Consider the following 19,567-nt stretch of genomic DNA (forward strand, 5'->3'; position numbering starts at 1 on the left):
GACATCCCCAAGGTGAAGGCCCTGTGGGACCCTAAGGACCCTGAAGTAGAAAACAAGAGATATGGTAAGAACTTCCCTTTATCTCTGTTTCTACGAGTCCACCCTGTGCTTCAGAAGGGTCTTGTTCTGGTCGCCAGTTTCCTGCCTCTTGTCTGTGAGTATGGAATTCTTGTGTGTGCCGGACTTTCTCCTTTCTATTTTCTCCTCCTCCGGCCTCTGGCTTGGTAATGTAACTGACGGTGCCTTGGCCGGGGGACGGGGTATAGGAGGGGAGCTTGCTGCATCCTGGGAGGCTCACGGAATTTAACTGTGGTGCCCGGACTGGTTGCCCAGCCTACCTATACCCCAAGGTGAATGCCCTGTGGACCCTAAGGACCTCGTAGAAACAGAAAGAGATAACAAAGGTAAGTTCTTACCATATCTCTTGTTTTTTGTAGGACGAAGTGCTCAGCAGAGATGTTTCCCGGAGTCTGCAAATTGCACCATTCTCTGTTTCAAATGAGATGCCTCTTCTCTCTTCCCACTGTGTGACCTAGTTTGGGTTATATGGCTTCACTGTGTGATCTAGTCTGGGTTACACGGCTCCACTGTATGATCTAGTCTGGGTTATATGACTCCACTGTGTGATCTAGCCTGGGTTATATGGCTCCACTGTGTGACTTAGCCTGGGTTATATGGCTCCACTGTGTGACCTAGCCTGGGTTATATGGCTCCACTGTGTGATCTAGTTTGGGTTCTCCACTGTGTGACTTAGCCTGGGTTATATGGCTCCACTGTGTGATCTAGTCTGGGTTACATGGCTCCACTGTGTGACCTAGCCTGGGTTATATGGCTCCACTGTGTGACCTAGCCTGGGTTACACGGCTCCACTGTGTGACTTAGCCTGGGTTATATGGCTCCACTGTGTGACCTAGCCTGGGTTATATGGCTCCACTGTGTGACCTAGCCTGGGTTATATGGCTCCACTGTGTGACCTAGCCTGGGTTATATGGCTCCACTGTGTGACCTAGCCTGGGTTATATGGCTCCACTGTGTGACCTAGCCTGGGTTATATGGCTCCACTGTGTGACCTAGCCTGGGTTATATGGCTCCACGGTGTGACCTAGCCTAGGTTATATGGCTCCACTGTGTGACTTAGCCTGGGTTATATGGCTTCACTGTGATCTAGTCTGGATTACACGGCTCCACTGTATGATCTAGTCTGGGTTATATGGCTCCACTGTGTGATCTAGTCTGGGTTATATGGCTCCACTGTGTGATCTAGCCTGGGTTACACGGCTCCTCTGTGTGATCTAGTCTGGGTTATATGGCTCCACTGTGATCTAGCCTGGGTTACACGCCTCCACTGTGTGACCTAGCCTGGGTTACACGCCTCCACTGTGTGACCTAGCCTGGGTTACACGCCTCCACTGTGTGACTTAACCTGGGTTACACGGCTCCAGCTTTGGCTTTTACTACGTGCAGTGAAGTGTTAACCTGGAAGTATTCTCTGGTACTTCGGTTAGTAGTTGGGTTTAGTGAGTGCTGCGATGAGCTGTTGCTTTAGTCTCGCTGTTGTCGGCTGGATCTGGCTGATTCCCTTATCTTCCTTTGTACGCCAACCCCACAGTGTCTATACCTAAGAATACACTTGTGTTCAATCCACCAGTGTGTAATCTGTCATTGATCAACCTCTATTTATATGGTATCTTCCTAAACGCTGTAGAAGAGGCAGCTGTGTGGTGGCTGAGGGTGACCGACATCACTGGTGGGTTATGTGATGGCATAGGTGTAACTGTGTCTGCTAGACTTTCTGAGCGCTCATGTGCTATTGTTATACTTTATTTATAAAGGCCTGACATATTACATAGCGCTGCACATCGGGCACAGGCCGAGTGACAAATCTGTGTGTGGGTAACTAGTGCCGCTCTGTCTGTGCTCCGGTGACCCCGACAGCGTGGTGCAGTCGGGTCTGCGGGCCGATCCCAGCTGCTCTGTCTGTGCTCCGGTGACCCCGGGGCCGTGGTGCAGTCAGGTCTGCGGGCCGATCCCAGCTGCTCTGTCTGTGCTCCGGTGACCCCGGGACCGTGGTGCAGTCAGGTCTGCGGGCCGATCCCAGCCGCTCTGTCTGTGCTCCGGTGATCCCGGGACTGTGGTGCAGTCAGGTCTGCGGGCCGATCCCATCCGCTCTGTCTGTGCTCGGGTGACCCCGACCCCGTGGTGTAGTCAGGTCTGCGGGGCGATCCCAGCCGTTCTGTCTGTGCTCCGGTGACCCCGGGACATGTTACACATCGGGCACAGGCCGATCCCAGCATGTCTATCAGTGGGGGTCTCATACCTGTAGCAGCTGATAACTGAGAGGAGGAAACGTCTCCTGTTACATACAGATATCGTCATACTCGTGTCCTTTATGCCTTATTGCACAAGACGTCTGCTGCGACTTAGACGCACTGACACGGGTAGCGAATCCAGTGCTTGCGCCATAAGGCATAACTCGTACTAGGCGCCTATGATTAGTATTTGTCGCACAGGAATTGGTATGAAGTCGCAGATAACTATGCGCGGCGCGGGTCACTCATGTCGGACCCCTGTCTTTTTTGCCTCTTTGCCCTGATTAAGTACTTTATCCTGGGTTCTGCGTCTTGATTCGCTTATAATGTGTTTAGAATTATTATTTGTGTTACAGAGGAATTGGTTTGCGGCCTAAGACGCATATTTTAATAAGTGTAATCGCTGAGGCCATGATGTGCCAAGTGAGGCTGTTTGGCAGGATTTTGGGGATGGGGGTGTGTACTTACAGGGGATATAAAGTCTCCTACCCCCTGTCATTGAAGTGTGCTGTTTTCTGGGCACTAAAGCCTGAAATGATGATAAATGACATCCGGCGTTCTCCAACCTTACTGCGACCTTATAGCAAACAGTATTCAAGTGAGACACAAAGACCGTATCTAGGACATGACCCAAAGACGTATTATAACTCTCTTAGGGGTATTCAATATGGAGCGAAAATGCCGTTTCTGCGAGGTTTTCGCTCGGATGACGTCATTTTCGCCGGTTTTACTTTTACACCGTATTCGATTTGAAAACTTTTCGCCGGTGCGATAAGTATATTGCATTCGACCCTACGAAAAAGTATTACCAAGGAATGGGTGGCGAAAAAAAAGTGCGGGATTGGGGTTTTGGGGTGCAACATTTCAGAAACCTCCCTGCAACCTTCAGACAGTCCCCCACAGGTAAAATATTTTTTGAAAAATACCTCAGAGGACTCCAAAAAAAGCACTTTCATTTTGGGGGCAAAAAAAAAAATTGTGGGGTACAAACTTAAAAACTAGCGAACTACAATCTAGGGGGGTCCCCAAGTATGCCCCAGGTGTTTTTTTCATTGCAGGTGTTTGCGGCAGTGGATTTTTCTCGTTGTTTAAAACTTCAAATTTAGCAACTTTTAAATATGCTCACCCCCATTTTCAAGTACCCCAAATTTGCTGGGACTACTTATTTTCTGCAAAAAAAACCCTTCTAAATACTATTCTTCACCACCTTCCCAAATCCCCAAAATAGGAGCTATCGAGCCCGTTTAAAGACCCCAAAAACCTTCAGCAGGGCTAATCGGGGGTATCCAGAGTGATCCCCCATGTCAGAGCATCTTTTTGGGGGTGTTAGGGTGATTTCGCCAAAAATCTGCAAAGTTTTCATGATTTCACCTTCGCCGGGTGCCGTTTTCGAAGACTTCATATTGAATACGGGTATAATCGGGGGCGCGCGCGCGATACTTTTTGGCCGGCAAAAGCTCCGATGTGCGGCGAAAACTTCGATGGCGAGGTTAACGTTTCATATTGAATACCCCTATTTATCTGATGCTGCTGTGCCGTAGGGTGTGGGGAGGAGATGATGAATACGTGAGGGAAGGAAGAGGGCCCTGCTCGTGCAGGCAGGCAGGGGTGGCACAGAGCGGAGAGGCGCTGCGGTGAGAGCTGGAAGTGGGTCTTGAGAGCCCGTGTGAAGCGTTGTAGAGCGGGTCAGAGTGTGATAGTGATACATATGAGTGTATTGTATTATGGCGGATGGCTAACCATCATCTTTCCTGTACATCACCTGTTTCCTTTCTGCCACCTAGAAACGGGCACCCAAACCTCGTCCCTCCCTGACCAAGCAGACCTGGGAGAGCAACTACTTCGGGATGCCGCTAACTACCGTTGTGAGCGTGGAGAGGCCGATCCCCGTGTTCATCGAGAAGTGTGTGGAGTACATTGAGGCCACGGGTGAGGGTGTGTGTGCGCTTCCATACTTATTCCAGCATGCGTGTGGTGCCTGACAGCAGGTTCCTCACTTATAGCTCACCTGGGGCTCATTGCGTAGAGCGCGTGTAATGTTCAGCTGCTTCCTGCGAGGTGCGTACACGTTACGGAAAGGGAGAAGAGCGTCTCCATGGGCGCCCGGGATCCCTACATTTCATGATCTGGTCAGCGCTCCCCGCACCGCGGCTAATGTTCCTCTGATAGGTTTCCCCCGCAGCTGTCCACTCAGCGTCACCCATTCCAGGCTGGTCAGCCCTCCCCGCACCGCGGCTAATGTTCCTCTGATAGGGTTCCCCCGCAGCTGTCCACTCAGCGTCACCCATACCAGGCTGGTCAGCCCTCCCCGCACCGCTGCTAATGCTCCTCTGATAGGGTTCCTCCGCAGCTGTCCACTCAGCGTCACCCATTCCAGGCTGGTCAGCGCTCCCCGCACCGCGGCTAATGCTCCTCTGATAGGGTTCCCCCGCAGCTGTCCACTCAGCGTCACCCATTCCAGGCTGGTCAGCCCTCCCCGCACCGCGGCTAATGCTCCTCTGATAGGGTTCCCCCGCAGCTGTCCACTCAGCGTCACCTATTCCAGGCTGGTCAGCCCTCCCCGCACCGCGGCTAATGTTCCTCTGATCGGGTTCCCCCGCAGCTGTCCACTCAGCGTCACCCATTCCAGGCTGGTCAGCCCTCCCCGCACCGCGGCTAATGCTCCTCTGATAGGGTTCCCCCGCAGCTGTCCACTCAGCGTCACCCATTCCAGGCTGGTCAGCCCTCCCCGCACCGCGGCTAATGCTCCTCTGATAGGGTTCCCCCGCAGCTGTCCACTCAGCGTCACCTATTCCAGGCTGGTCAGCCCTCCCCGCACCGCGGCTAATGTTCCTCTGATCGGGTTCCCCCGCAGCTGTCCACTCAGCGTCACCCATTCCAGGCTGTTCAGCCCTCCCGCACCGCGGGTAATGCTCCTCTGATAGGGTTCTTCCGCATCTGTCCACTCAGCGTCACCCATACCAGGTGAATCAGTCGATGACCATCTTGCTGTTCAATGGTGAAAACATGGGGTTGTCATTGTTACCGGATGGTTAATTACATAGCAAATTGGATATATGGAAATTAGCTGGAGCATTTAATTTGCCTCTAAGCATTGTCCCGTCCTGCTGACGGAGCACCACCATGAATAACAGCGCTGAGCGACTAGAGGGGTTTATTCAGCTGGGAGTAGTTATTTTGTAGGCCGTGTGTTGGTCGTGGCTGCACCCTAAGTCTGTCTTCTCCCGCAGGGATGAGCACCGAGGGCATCTATCGTGTTAGCGGCAACAAATCCGAAATGGATTCTCTGCAGCGACAGTTTGACCAAGGTGAGCATGAAATATAAAGATATTCTCATGTTAGATAGGGATAGTTGTGATAGAAATATATTACATCTTTCACATATAATATCTGATCTTCCTGCCCTGTTGTACATGACGTGTAATGTATCCCTTAGATCATAGCCTGGACCTTGCAGAGAAGGATTTCACCGTGAACACGGTTGCTGGTGCCCTGAAGAGTTTCTTTGCCGAGCTTCCAGATCCCCTGGTGCCATACGCTGTGCAGTCTGAGCTTGTGGATGCATACAGTAAGCTATACAGTCTCTCAGGCCCCTGGTCCCATACGCTGTGCGGTCTGAGCTGGTGGATGCATACAGTAAGCTATACAGTCTCTCAGGCCCCTGGTCCCATACGCTGTGCGGTCTGTGCTGGTGGATGCATACAGTAAGCTATACAGTCTCTCAGGCCCCTGGTCCCATACGCTGTGCAGTCTGAGCTTGTGGATGCATACAGTAAGCTATACAGTCTCTCAGGCCCCTGGTACCATACACTGTGCGGTCTGTGCTGGTGGATGCATACAGTAAGCTATACAGTCTCTCAGGCCCCTGGTGCCATACGCTGTGCAGTCTGAGCTGGTGGATGCATACAGTAAGCTATACATTCTCTCAGGCCCCTGGTGCCATACGCTGTGCGGTCTGTGCTGGTGGATACATACAGTAAGCTATACATTCTCTCAGGCCTCTGGTGCCATACACTGTGCGGTCTGTGCTGGTGGATACATACAGTAAGCTATACAGTCTCTCAGGCCCCTGGTGCCATACGCTGTGCAGTCTGAGCTGGTGGATGCATACAGTAAGCTATACATTCTCTCAGGCCCCTGGTGCCATACGCTGTGCGGTCTGTGCTGGTGGATACATACAGTAAGCTATACATTCTCTCAGGCCTCTGGTACCATACGCTGTGCGGTCTGTGCTGGTGGATACATACAGTAAGCTATACATTCTCTCAGGCCTCTGGTACCATACGCTGTGCGGTCTGTGCTGGTGGATGCATACAGTAAGCTATACATTCTCTCAGGCCCCTGGTACCATACACTGTGCGGTCTGTGCTGGTGGATACATACAGTAAGCTATACATTCTCTCAGGCCCCTGGTACCATACACTGTGCGGTCTGTGCTGGTGGATGCATACAGTAAGCTATACATTCTCTCAGGCCTCTGGTACCATACACTGTGCGGTCTGTGCTGGTGGATACATACAGTAAGCTATACATTCTCTCAGGCCCCTGGTACCATACGCTGTGCGGTCTGTGCTGGTGGATGCATACAGTAAGCTATACATTCTCTCAGGCCTCTGGTGCCATACGCTGTGCGGTCTGTGCTGGTGGATGCATATAGTAAGCTATACATTCTCTCAGGCCCCTGGTACCATACACTGTGCAGTCTGAGCTGGTGGATGCATACAGTAAGCTATACATTCTCTCAGGCCTCTGGTACCATACGCTGTGCGGTCTGAGCTGGTGGATGCATACAGTAAGCTATACATTCTCTCAGGCCCCTGGTACCATACGCTGTGCGGTCTGTGCTGGTGGATGCATACAGTAAGCTATACATTCTCTCAGGCCCTTGTCCCATACGCTGTGCGGTCTGAGCTGGTGGATGCATACAGTAAGCTATACATTCTCTCAGGCCCTGGTCCCATACGCTGTGCGGTCTGAGCTGGTGGATGCATACAGTAAGCTATACAGTCTCTCAGGCCCCTGGTCCCATACGCTGTGCGGTCTGTGCTGGTGGATGCATACAGTAAGCTATACAGTCTCTCAGGCCCCTGGTCCCATACGCTGTGCGGTCTGTGCTGGTGGATGCATACAGTAAGCTATACAGTCTCTCAGGCCCCTGGTCCCATACGCTGTGCGGTTTGTGCTGGTGGATGCATATAGAAGACCCTTTGATGGCTATATAGTGACTATTTGCTTGGTATCAGACTATGGAAGCACATCACATGGAGGCGCGAGCGGTGCTGCAGTCACAGGAGATTGTACTGTAGCTGCTGCTTTTTGTTTCTGAGTGGGGTGGGTATAACTTAGCCTTCAGAATGTCGACAAGGGGGGCGGCATATGGAACCCAGCATGCCACCATGATAGTAATGTGATGTAAAGCATCCATGTTGACTTTAGAATTATAACCATGGTGGAAAGGTTTTACTATCATGTCGGCATACCGGTTTCGACATACCGCTGCCCCCCTTGTCTTTGTTAAACGCTTATTGAATCATTGAGCAGGTGGCTAATTTGTTATTTGTGCTCTGTAGAAATCAATGACCAGGAGCAGAAACTTCAGGCCATGAAGGATCTTCTGAAAAAACTCCCCAAGGAAAACCAAGAGATCTTCAAATATGTTATCTCTCATTTGAACCGGTGAGTGACCTTGTTTTGTGTCCAAAGTCCCTTCATAGTGGGTATTGGTTGTTATGACTTTGTCCATAGGGGGCCCTGTTTGTCCCGAGTCTCTCCATGGTGGGCACCTCATTAGCCGAGTCTCTGCGTGGCGGGGTACATGTCCTCTCTCAACTCTCTATGGTGTGGCTTTTGTGTCATATCCCGAGTGTGTCTATGGTGGGGCTTTTGTGTCATGTCCCGAGTCTCTCTGTGGTGGGGCTCGTGTGTCATGTCCTCGGTCTCTCTGTGGTGGGGCTCTTGTGTCATGTCCCGAGTGTCTCTATGGTGGGCACCTCATTGGCCCGAGTCTCTCTGTTGGGAGAGACTCTCTAAGTCTAAGAGACTCTCTAAGTCATGTCAGTCATGTCTCTCTAAGGTGGGGCTCCTTACGTCATGTCCTGTCTCTCTCTGGTGGGCACCTCATTGGTCCTAATCTCTGTGTTGGGTCTCTGCATGTCCCGAGTGTCTCTGTGGTGGGGCTCTTAGGTCATGTCCTGAGTCCCTGTGGTAGGGCTTTTGTGCCATTGTCCTGTCTCTCTATGGTGGGCACCTCATTGGCCCGAGTCTCTCTGTGGTGGAGCTCTTATGCCATCGTCCTGTGTCTCTCTCTGGCTTGGACCTGTGTGTCCCAAGTCTCTATATACAGTGTCATGTTTCCCTGTTACTTCTCTCCCTTCTCTGCTATTCATTAGTTGTTCTTGTTGTGTTTTCTCCTCAGGGTGAGCCAGCACCATCACATAAACCTAATGACCAGTGAGAATTTGTCCATCTGTTTCTGGCCAACATTGATGCGCCCTGATTTTACCACCATGGACGCTCTGACAGCGACTCGTACCTACCAGACAATCATCGAGCTCTTCATCCACCAGTGCCCCTACTTCTTCTACCAGCGCCCTCCCTTGGACCTTCCCACACCTAGTTCTCCTTCTGCTCCTCTTCTCAATCAACCCTCTCCCCCCCAGTCTCCTCCTTTAACTCCTGTGTCCCCCTCGCAAACCCTTCTCCCCACAGACCAGAACATCCTGTGACCGTTCCCTCCATGTGCAGCTTCTAGACGCCAGGAGGCAATATCCTCCCCCTTCCCTGCCACTCGCTGACCTCTCCTGGAGGGCCAGTGGCATTACATATGGGACCACTACAGATATGAGAGACTAGGAGTTTGAGCTGGGGACCGAGCCTTCGAGGGAGAGAGTGCGCTTGTTTCAGAGGATGGGGATTTGGTACATTACTGAGAGGGGGCTTCCCTGGTACTCTAACTGCAAGGGATGGTGCCTGGTACACGGACTGTGCTAGAATGCGATCTGGTACCCCTTCATCACTGAGCGCTTGGTCACGGTGGGGGACCCTAATTCTGTGGTCGGTAAATGGATTTGAAAATCCACAACGTTCTGTGGTTTGTACAGGAATCGGCGCTCGGTCTTGATCACGTGAGCATTACAGGAGAAACGGCGCACGGCCTGAGATCTACGAGGAGCCGCACTGTGAATGGATTACTCAGCGAGGGCCCCCCCACCCCCCACCCCGTGTTCCTCTGTGCCCCCGCCGGCCCCAGGTTATAGGACACTAATGTAAACGGACACAGATACCACACTACATATCGTAGCACTTACAGATGCGGCCCGTGCCAGACACTAGGGTTATTGGGGGCTGCATGAATTGTATGCTTTGTACATTACTACACGGACGACACTAATGTGTGACACTGGCTGGAGATTACACGCATGTTTCATGTGTTAGAGAGTTTGAACGTCGGTCTAACCACCCGCTGCTTGAGCTTCTTTTGTTTTCTTTTAATAGAGGCACCTTGGGATGTGAGTGGATGGTCAATTCACTTTGATGTCTGGTTTGTGGTAACTGATCTCCTGAGGTGCGTTATTGCCCGGGCTCTGCTTTGAGCCTTTTTCATGTGTTGATATTATTTTATGTTCAAAGCAAGGCCTGATCCTCACATACATAAAGGGTAAGCCTGCACTGCCCCCTCCCTCCCCATTTTAACCGAAATATTCTACTGAAAATGACCCCGAGTAATAGTCCTCCCCCCCACCTTACTGACTTCAGAATGAGTTTGCCCTCACCTACCTCTTTGTGAAGACGCTAATTATCCTTAAGTGTTAACACCTCCCTAATACCTGTGTGACAGATGACAGTACATACCAGTTCTCTTCCTTCTAACGTAAGTAACCCCAAGTCAGTTAGTGGCTGACTCCCCCTACCGGCGAGCCTGACCCTGCGCAGGAACCGGAACACCGACCTACTGGGGGATGTCGGGACGGTTTCTACGTCTTTCGATGAACGATTTGTATGTTAGAGCCGAGAGGTGTTTTGTAAGTGGCTGTAGAATGTGTATAGTGTGAGAAGCAGAGGCTCGGTCTCACTCTGTAGGGTTATGTTATGTGAAGGCGCCAGAGGGAAAGTTACAGCCTGCACGAGGGGGAGATTGTGAGAATTGAACCCACGAGCTAAAGCAGACCCTCAAACTTGTCAAACACGTGTGCAGCGGGGCCCAGTTACACGCGATCACCCGGGGGCCCCGGGTATTACCTGTTCTGTTTGTTGCTGTCCATTGGTTGTGATTGAGGGGTTGGGTCATTTCGTGCATGAGAACGTGATCCTTCCGCTGACGCCCTGAATCATGTATTTGCTGAGAGTCTGCTCATTGTAATTGGAACAAACTTCGAGGGCCTTAATGTGACTTGTATTATAGCTAATAAATCTTGTTATAAACTCCCAGTGCACTCTCTCTTCCTGTATCTAGATATGTAGGAAGCATGAAAATATGATTATTACCCCCAGGTAAGTGGCTGAGAACTGTTGGTGCCACTTTGCTCTCTGAGCTGCGATTGCCTCAGGCTCCCCAAGTTCTGATACCTTCGTCCTGTAGATCCTGAGCCATGTATTTGAATGATTGGTGTTGAGGGTTTGATAGTCTGTAGACACCTGGATGCGTGCCTCCATCTGGTATAGGTTCTGCGTGACACAAAGCCATTCTGCAGAGCTGATGCATGTGATGTGTAACACGGGTAATTATGGCCAGGAATGTGTGCACGAGGAAAGCAACATATGGAAGGTTAGTAATTTGTTTATCCCACTGTGTTACATCTGTTGGGTGTCTCAGGCCTGTGTTATTCATGCATTGTGTGAGTGTACTCCGGGGGTCCGCATACAGCTGTGCCGCAGTTCCTCACTCTGCTGATATTTATGTAGTGGAATGGTCCCCTCATTCCCCTCTCTCTGCCTCCTGTAAGTTATAATGATTACCGTGGAGCTGCTGGTACCATACACTGTGTACAGCGCAAATGACTGCACCCCATCACAGATGGCTCCTACTATCATAGGAAAGCTCATGGCTACCCGCCATTAGGGTTATACTGTCTCTGCAGAATTATTGTCCTGGTGAAAGAATTTTGGGGGTGAGGTGACCGTGTGACCGCTTCCTGGACATCTTCTGTTTCATTGCTGCAGATGCACATCCCAAAATATGCAGGAAAGCAATATAGTAAATTATATAAATGCTAAAGGTGATTTCACGGAGTGTGTGCAGCCCGAGGAGAGTTCTATAACTGCCAGGTACTGAGTGGGTGCAGCCTGAGGAGAGTTCTATAACTGCCAGGTACTGAGTGGGTGCAGCCCGAGGAGAGTTCTATAACTACCAGGTACTGAGTGGGTGCAGCCCGAGGAGAGTTATATAACTGCCAGTTACTGAGTGGGTGCAGCCCGAGGAGAGTTCTATAACTGCCGGGTACTGAGTGGGTGCAGCCCGAGGAGAGTTCTATAACTGCCGGGTAGTGAGTGGGTGCAGCCCGAGGAGAGTTCTATAACTGCCAGGTACTGAGTGGGTGCGGCCCGAGGAGAGTTCTATAACTGCCGGGTACTGAGTGGGTGTGAGAGACGGATTTGGGAGATATGAGACAAGGGAATAGACATGTTCTCTTGTTAATGGCTTTGTATGATAGTCGTAGTTTGTATTGTATTATTTAAGATGCAGGCAGCCAATGTAGGGACTGAGTGTGGAGCAGCAGTAGAGATCAGTCTAGTTGCTGTGTTCAGCATAGATTGTAGGGTGTAACCAATGTCTCGCTAGGTGATCACCTGTATGTTGTAGTACATGGAGGAGGTTACTCATCCTTAGTGTATTTACTGCTAGGGATTACCTCTCACTGTCAGTAACCACCTGTTACCGAGTCCTCCCACTGCGTAATGGGCAGGTAACTCACTGCTACCACCAACACCTGGAACAGCTTCTCCCTGGCTCCTAACACCGGCACCTGGAACTGTCTACTTCTGGGTATGTGTGGTCACGCTACTCCAGCACCTCCAACGTTGGCTAATTCCCTCACCATGGACCATGTGCATTGGGTGGCTGACAGAGGGCTTGAGGTTGAACGGAGCAGCAGTTGGCATTATATTGGTGGTCACAGAATACAAGCAGATGCAGGCGTCTTGAAGCAAGGGGGTGTTTAATGCTCAAAGGATATGACTTTACAAAGATAATTACTCCACAGCATACAAGATGTTACAGAAGTACCCACCTCTCATTGTCAAAGTATCATTCATTTTCAGAGCTCACAGGCTTCCTCTTTCTTCAGCTCCAAGACCATACCACAGGTAGAAATCCAGCTACGTCAATGAGCTGTGCACATAGGGACAATGATAAATGTCCAAGATACTGCACGCATTAGTTTCAGTGCCTAGAAATCTGAAGGATGGTATCTCTTCATCTCCCTCCAAGACTTTTTCCCAGGTATCTTTCTCCTAGAGCAGTATTTCCCAACCGGTCCTCAGAATCCCCCTAACAGCGCATGTTTTACTGATCCACATGTGGATTTTTTTTAAAATGTAAGCCTGTAATGAATACTCCTCTTCAACACCTAGGAGATCTGTTAAACATGCACTGCTAGGGGGCTATGAGGACTGACATTGGAGAATACTGTACTGGCAGTTGTCTAGCCACTGTGGTCTTTTCCTCTGGGCTGTGCTGGTACAGATGATGAAGACTGAAGTCAGGGCTCGAGCACAGGGGTGGGCAATAAGCAGCCCTCTAGCTGTTGTTGAACTACAAATCCCATCATGCACTGCAATATTTTTTAGAAAGGCCAAATAGTAATAATGTGGCAGGGCATGCTGGGATGTGTAGTTTTACAACATCTTGGGGGCCGCTTATTGCCCATCCCCCTACTCTAGAGACAAGTAGCCAGATCATGGGGATACCATCCTGCTGCTACTGAGTTGGTGCTCTTTGGCGTTCCATTATAGCAACTAGCTGGCTGTGACTCCCAGCTCTATCTACATCCCTCTACCTTACACGTTCTCAAGGATCTGTTGAAGGAGACTTCCAGACAGCTTAATGAATTCAGCTGTCAGGGGGACTTGGAGGCTGCTGTAATGTAATGCTGTATTGACCAGAAACTAGGGGTCTTGGAGGCTGCTGTAATGTAATGACTCGGGTACACCAGAAGAGGGTGGCATGTGCTGTAGTGACCAGAGACTAGGGGCCTGACTCAGAGCTACACCAGAAGAGGGTGGCATGTGCTGTAGTGACCATAGACTAGGGGCCTGACTCAGAGGTACACCTGAAGAGGGTGCCATGTGCTGTAGTGACCATAGACTAGGGGCCTGCCTCAGAGCTACACCAGAAGAAGGTAACGTGCTGTAGTGACCAGAGACTAGGGGCCTGACTCAGAGGTACACCAGAAGAAGGTGCCATGAGCAGTAGTGACCAGAGACTAGGGCCTGACTCAGAGGTACACCAGAAGAAGGTGCCATGAGCAGTAGTGACCATAGACTAGGGGCTGACTCAGAGGTACACCAGAAGAAGGTGCCATGAGCAGTAGTGACCATAGACTAGGGGCCTGACTCAAAGCTACACCAGAAGAAGGTGCCATGTGCTGTAGTGACCATAGACTAGGGGCCTGCCTCAGAGCTACACCAGAAGAAGGTGCCCTGTGCTGTAGTGACCAGAGACTAGGGGCCTGCCTCAGAGCTACACCAGAAGAGGGTGGCATGTGCTGTAGTGACCAGAGACTAGGGGCCTGACTCGGAGCTACACCAGAAGAGGGTGCCATGTGCTGTAGTGACCAGAGACTAGGGGCCTGACTCAGGTACACCAGAAGAGGGTGCCATGTGCTGTAGTGACCATAGACTAGGGGCCTGCCTCAGAGCTACATCAGAAGAAGGTAACGTGCTGTAGTGACCAGAGACTAGGGGCCTGACTCAGAGGTACACCAGAAGAAGGTGCCATGAGCAGTAGTGACCAGAGACTAGGGTCTGACTCAGCTACACCAGAAGAAGGTGCCATGCGCTGTAGTGACCATAGACTAGGGGCCTGACTCGGAGGTACACCAGAAGAAGGTGCCATGAGCAGTAGTGACCATAGACTAGGGGCTGACTCAGAGGTACACCAGAAGAAGGTGCCATGAGCAGTAGTGACCATAGACTAGGGGCCTGACTCAAAGCTACACCAGAAGAAGGTGCCATGTGCTGTAGTGACCATAGACTAGGGGCCTGCCTCAGAGCTACACCAGAAGAAGGTGCCCTGTGCTGTAGTGACCAGAGACTAGGGGCCTGCCTCAGAGCTACACCAGAAGAGGGTGGCATGTGCTGTAGTGACCAGAGACTAGGGGCCTGACTCGGAGCTACACCAGAAGAAGGTGCCATGAGCAGTAGTGACCAGAGACTAGGGTCTGACTCAGCTACACCAGAAGAAGGTGCCATGCGCTGTAGTGACCATAGACTAGGGGCCTGACTCGGAGGTACACCAGAAGAAGGTGCCATGAGCAGTAGTGACCAGAGACTAGGGCCTGACTCAGAGGTACACCAGAAGAAGGTGCCATGAGCAGTAGTGACCATAGACTAGGGGCCTGACTCAAAGCTACACCAGAAGAAGGTGCCATGTGCTGTAGTGACCATAGACTAGGGGCCTGACTCAGGTACACCTGAAGAGGGTGACATGTGCTGTAGTGACCATAGACTAGGGGCCTGCCTCAGAGCTACACCAGAAGAAGGTGCCCTGTGCTGTAGTGACCAGAGACTAGGGGCCTGACTCGGAGCTACACCAGAAGAGGGTGCCATGTGCTGTAGTGACCAGAGACTAGGGGCCTGACTCAGGTACACCAGAAGAAGGTGCCATGTGCTGTAGTGACCATAGACTAGGGGCCTGACTCTGAGCTACACCAGAAGAGGGTGCCATGTGCTGTAGTGACCATAGACTAGGGGCCTGACTCGGAGCTACACCAGAAGAAGGTGTCATGTGCTGTAGTGACCAGAGACTAGGGGCCTGACTCAGAGGTACACCAGAAGAAGGTAACATGTGCTGTAGTGACCATAGACTAGGGGCCTGACTCAGATACACCTGAAGAGGGTGACATGTGCTGTAGTGACCATAGACTAGGGGCCTGCCTCAGAGCTACACCAGAAGAAGGTGAACTGTGCTGTAGTGACCAGAGACTAGGGGCCTGACTCAGAGGTACACCAGAAGAAGGTGCCATGTGCTGTAGTGACCATAGACTAGGGGCCTGCCTCAGAGCTACACCAGAAGAAGGTGCCATGTGCTGTAGTGACCAGAGACTAGGGACCTGCCTCAGAGCTACACCAGAAGAGGGTGGCATGTGCTGTAGTGACCAGAGACTAGGGGCCTGACTCAGGTACACCAGAAGAGGGTGCCATGGGCTGTAGTGACCATAGACTAGGGGCCTGACTCTGAGCTACACCAGAAGAGGGTGCCATGTGCTGTAGTGACCATAGACTAGGGGCCTGACTCGGAGCTACACCAGAAGAGGCTGCCATGTGCTGTAGTGACCATAGACTAGGGGCCTGCCTCAGAGCTACACCAGAAGAGGGTGGCATGACCCTTGAGGGTCGCAGAGTGTACCTGTTACCTGAGTCACAGCTGCGATATGTAAATGCTAGCGTCAGCCTTCCCCTGGTGTAGTAGCCTGCGTCTCCGTGTGTAGCACTGAGATTCCCACTTTGTGTGTCTGCACGCTGTACACCGCCGGTGATTCTCAACACGTCACTGTCGCATGCACCATAGACACTTGCCTCTGCGGCTGGGCTTCAGACAACGCAGCCACTTTCACTGACGCCCATGAGAAGTCATTTATTTTGTGATCACTTTAGGTCACCTCCCAGGAAGGCCCATCGCTTTGCCGCCCTGTTTCTGACACAATCTCTTCTAATCACATTGGGATCATTGCATGTACACTCTCCGTAAGTTTTCACAATTTTCCACATATGCGCACTGGCAAATACTTGTGAACGTTAGCCGTGCGTTCTAATTGTGCGCACCTTTGACTCAGGCCCGGGGAGAGGTGAAGCGCAGAGTGGGGGAGGGAGTAAGGACAGAGGTGAGGTTACAGGTGTGGAGGTAGGCAGTGGTTAAGGCGAGGATTTTCATCTGGAGGCTGAGGGGCATTGGAGCCTGTGACGCAGGTTGTAGATGGGAACTGACAGGAAAATTAGTTGAGTAATAGCATTAAAGATAGATGAGAGGTTGACCATGGAGAAGGAAGGTGAGACTGTGGATGAGCGTTTCCATGGCATGTAGGGTGAGGAAGGGACGGATTATGGAGATGTTATGACGGTTGAAGCAATAAGAATGAGATCTTGCCTGAATGTTGGGAGTAAGGAGAGCGTGAGTGGCAGGGTAGGGTAGAGATGGGGCAGAGGAGGATGTCTAATGAGCGGAACTGTGGGATTCAGCCACCACCAACTCATCCTACCATTACACCCTGCTCACCCTCTTAACTCACACCCTCTCACACTCTTACCTCACACCCTCTCACCTCTTGCCTTACACCCTCTTACCCCACACCCTCTGTCCTTCCGCCTCATCGTTTCTGAGTTCATATCCCAGTTTTACACTCACTCCCTTAGACTGCAGTTCTTTCCAAGCTCTGACCTCTGGCAACTGCTAAGAGCAGCACTGCTCCATGGTGACCAGCCAGTGGGGAACTAACCGAGACCATCCAGCAGACCACACATTCCCATGAATGCTCTGATGATGCAGTGGAAGTAGTCACTGGTTATGTAAGCCCACTGGGGTTGCTGAAGAATTAGTAACTTGCCTGCGGTCTGTTCCCCCCCAGTGGCGTAAAGCCATCCAGCCATCCAGTCATACCGGTACTGCACAACGGGCCTGATTCATTACGGCATGCAATATTGCGTACACATGCAGTTCATCTGTGATTGCATTGCTATCACAATGGATTAGCATACTAACTTGCCGCTACATAAGGACTCCCACATTACATTGCACACATCCGTAATACTTAGCAGAATAGCAAAACCATTGGCACAGCCTCACACACTTGCACAAGCTCTGACCTTACTCAGAAATTGCTAACTTCATTGCACGCTATGAAACCTCAGACTGGCATCGTAGTGGATAATTTATGCATGCCCCTGCAACGGTGTTTGAATGTACTGGCATGCCTGCGTTTTCTGACCACCCCCCCATCACCACCCACACACGGTGCCTCCTGTCAATCAATCTCCAAAGGATCTGTGTAGTCTCTCCGATCGCAGTTCCAATCGCAATAGCTAGTTTGCGCACGCACACTGCGATGCATGTGCAGTACACAACAATCGGCCGATTGCGTGCGTATTCCCAACTGCGTTCCTTGCTGAATCAGGCCCAATATCCACAGTTCACCTTCGCTTATTCTCTGCATTGTGTTTCACACCTCATTCCTCTGGTGTTTGTTTGTTTTGTTTTTTAAATCTAATGCAAAAGCTGTTGTCACTTCCTGAGCTCGAAGGTCTTTTTTTTTATATAATTCTGGGGGACAAACTCCGAGTGCTGCTTCAGAATCCTTGTGGGGCTCCACCTTTTACTCCCATTCCCACCAGAACCTCATCCTACACAAAATACTGAAAGCAGAGCTGATCTAGTGCCTGTGAGCCGAGCACTCACATTGCTCTATCCAGCCCTCCAGAAGCCCGATCCATGGTTATTAGATGAGGTTCTCCTCCCTGTTCCTGGCTCTGCAGAGATTTCTGAGGTCCTCTCACCCCGTATTAGTGTGAGGATCCCATATATCACATTCTGCCTCGATCTTCCCTCTGTAACTTTGCACGTAAGAAGCTAGTGGTGGAGCGGGGCCAGAATGTGCTCCTATCTGAGAAAGCAGGCAAATCCCTAAAATGGCTCCAACAAGAAAAGTGACAAATCAGATTCCTTTTTAGCACAAGGAAAAACCTTATCTTATGCAGATTCTATTTCTCATACTGAAGACACCAATGACCATCCAATTTACCATCCAGAAGATAACTGGATTTAGGATCTTTTATGCCAATATATAACCTCTAGTCCCCCACAGTATTTCCGCCCAGGACTTAAGTAGCTATTGATGACTACTTGTTGTCCTGTAATCAAGGCCATAATTGGCTGTGCCACCACCCCCATGGCACATGTATTTGGCATGCATGGTGCCAGGACTGGCACCCTGTTGTTTAGAAAGCTGTTGCCTAGAGCGTCCTTAGTTCCGGCTCCCGTGCCCCTTCACTGTGATGTCATGATGTTGCATGCTTGGGGGCAGGCTCTGACACAGGGCACATTTTCTGCATGCCATCTACATAAACGTATCCCTGTAACTATGCAGATATGGGACCATTTGACCTGTCCCCTTTTTACTACAAGAAATTTTGTGACGTTCTGGTTGCATAAGGCACAGCTGGTAGCACTCCCTAGAGGGAGGCTCATCTGACCTTGCCCCCACCAGTGCTAGACTACCCGTTATTCTCAGGAAGGCAAGGGCCCCTCTTTGTTGCTGATATGATCCCATTTTTGTACTAAATATTAATCTCAAGATTTTTATTAAAACTTTAATCACCATAGTTATCATCCTATGTGCCCGCATAAACACAGATCTAGTAGATTTTGCCCCTGATTTTTATGCCACCAACAAGACAAGAACTATTTACTTGATCCACCAAAGTACCAAAAGGAGAAGCCCTCTCTGATTCTGTCATTGGTGCTGAAAAGCCTTTGCCCGCATTGGCTGGACCTTCATGGTGAAAGCTCTTGCGTCCCATGGTTGCCTGATGGGGTCCTGACTCTTTACCTCAACCCCATGGCATTTGTTAGAACAAATGGGTGCACCTCCTTCACATTACTCAATAAAATGGTCCTAGGCCAGTATGGATGCCCTTTATCGCCTCTGCTCTAGTAAATGAACCTCAGAATCACCAGCCTTAGGCCAAACCCAGATATTACTGTTGTTCCAGTGATCTGGAAGCTCTGGCTTTCTACATTCTTCTTAATACAGATCCCCTAATTTCTTTCCCGAAGTGTTTGATGAGATGCAACAAGTTTCATCCCTATGTAATTACAAAGCGAACGTGGTCAGAATGGACATTTTGTAACTTTCACGCTAAGAAGCTCTTGGAACTCAATTTCCCTTCCAACAGCTGACCTGCTGATAAAGTATTTAGCTAATTATCTCACCAGAGTCATTAACGCTCTTTACCAGCCAATTATATCCATTACTGGAACAAATTAAGAGAGATCTTGAACTATATAATTTTTATTTCCTGAATTGGCTTCATTACTCCCATCAAGATGA

General features: G+C 50.5%; 1 protein-coding gene across 2 annotated transcripts in view; it reads left to right on the plus strand.

Annotated features, from left to right (window-relative positions):
* Positions 1–10,736, plus strand: part of ARHGAP35 (Rho GTPase activating protein 35) — a 67,545-nt gene extending 56,809 nt beyond the window's left edge. Inside the window, exons 3-7 of one of the 2 annotated variants that reach the window (XM_088468274.1) lie at positions 4,094–4,244; positions 5,540–5,617; positions 5,746–5,877; positions 7,880–7,985; positions 8,725–10,736. In XM_088468274.1, the coding sequence (XP_088324400.1) occupies positions 4,094–4,244; positions 5,540–5,617; positions 5,746–5,877; positions 7,880–7,985; positions 8,725–9,034 (777 nt within the window). In that variant the 3' untranslated portion in view covers positions 9,035–10,736. The remainder of the gene's footprint in view (positions 1–4,093; positions 4,245–5,539; positions 5,618–5,745; positions 5,878–7,879; positions 7,986–8,724) is intronic. The other variant, XM_088468275.1, reaches the window with a different exon arrangement.
* Positions 10,737–19,567: the final 8,831 nt, after the last annotated feature.

This window comes from Taudactylus pleione, unplaced genomic scaffold, assembly GCF_031769625.1.
Source record: "Taudactylus pleione unplaced genomic scaffold, aTauple2 ptg000084l, whole genome shotgun sequence".
Taxonomy (NCBI): domain Eukaryota; kingdom Metazoa; phylum Chordata; class Amphibia; order Anura; family Myobatrachidae; genus Taudactylus; species Taudactylus pleione.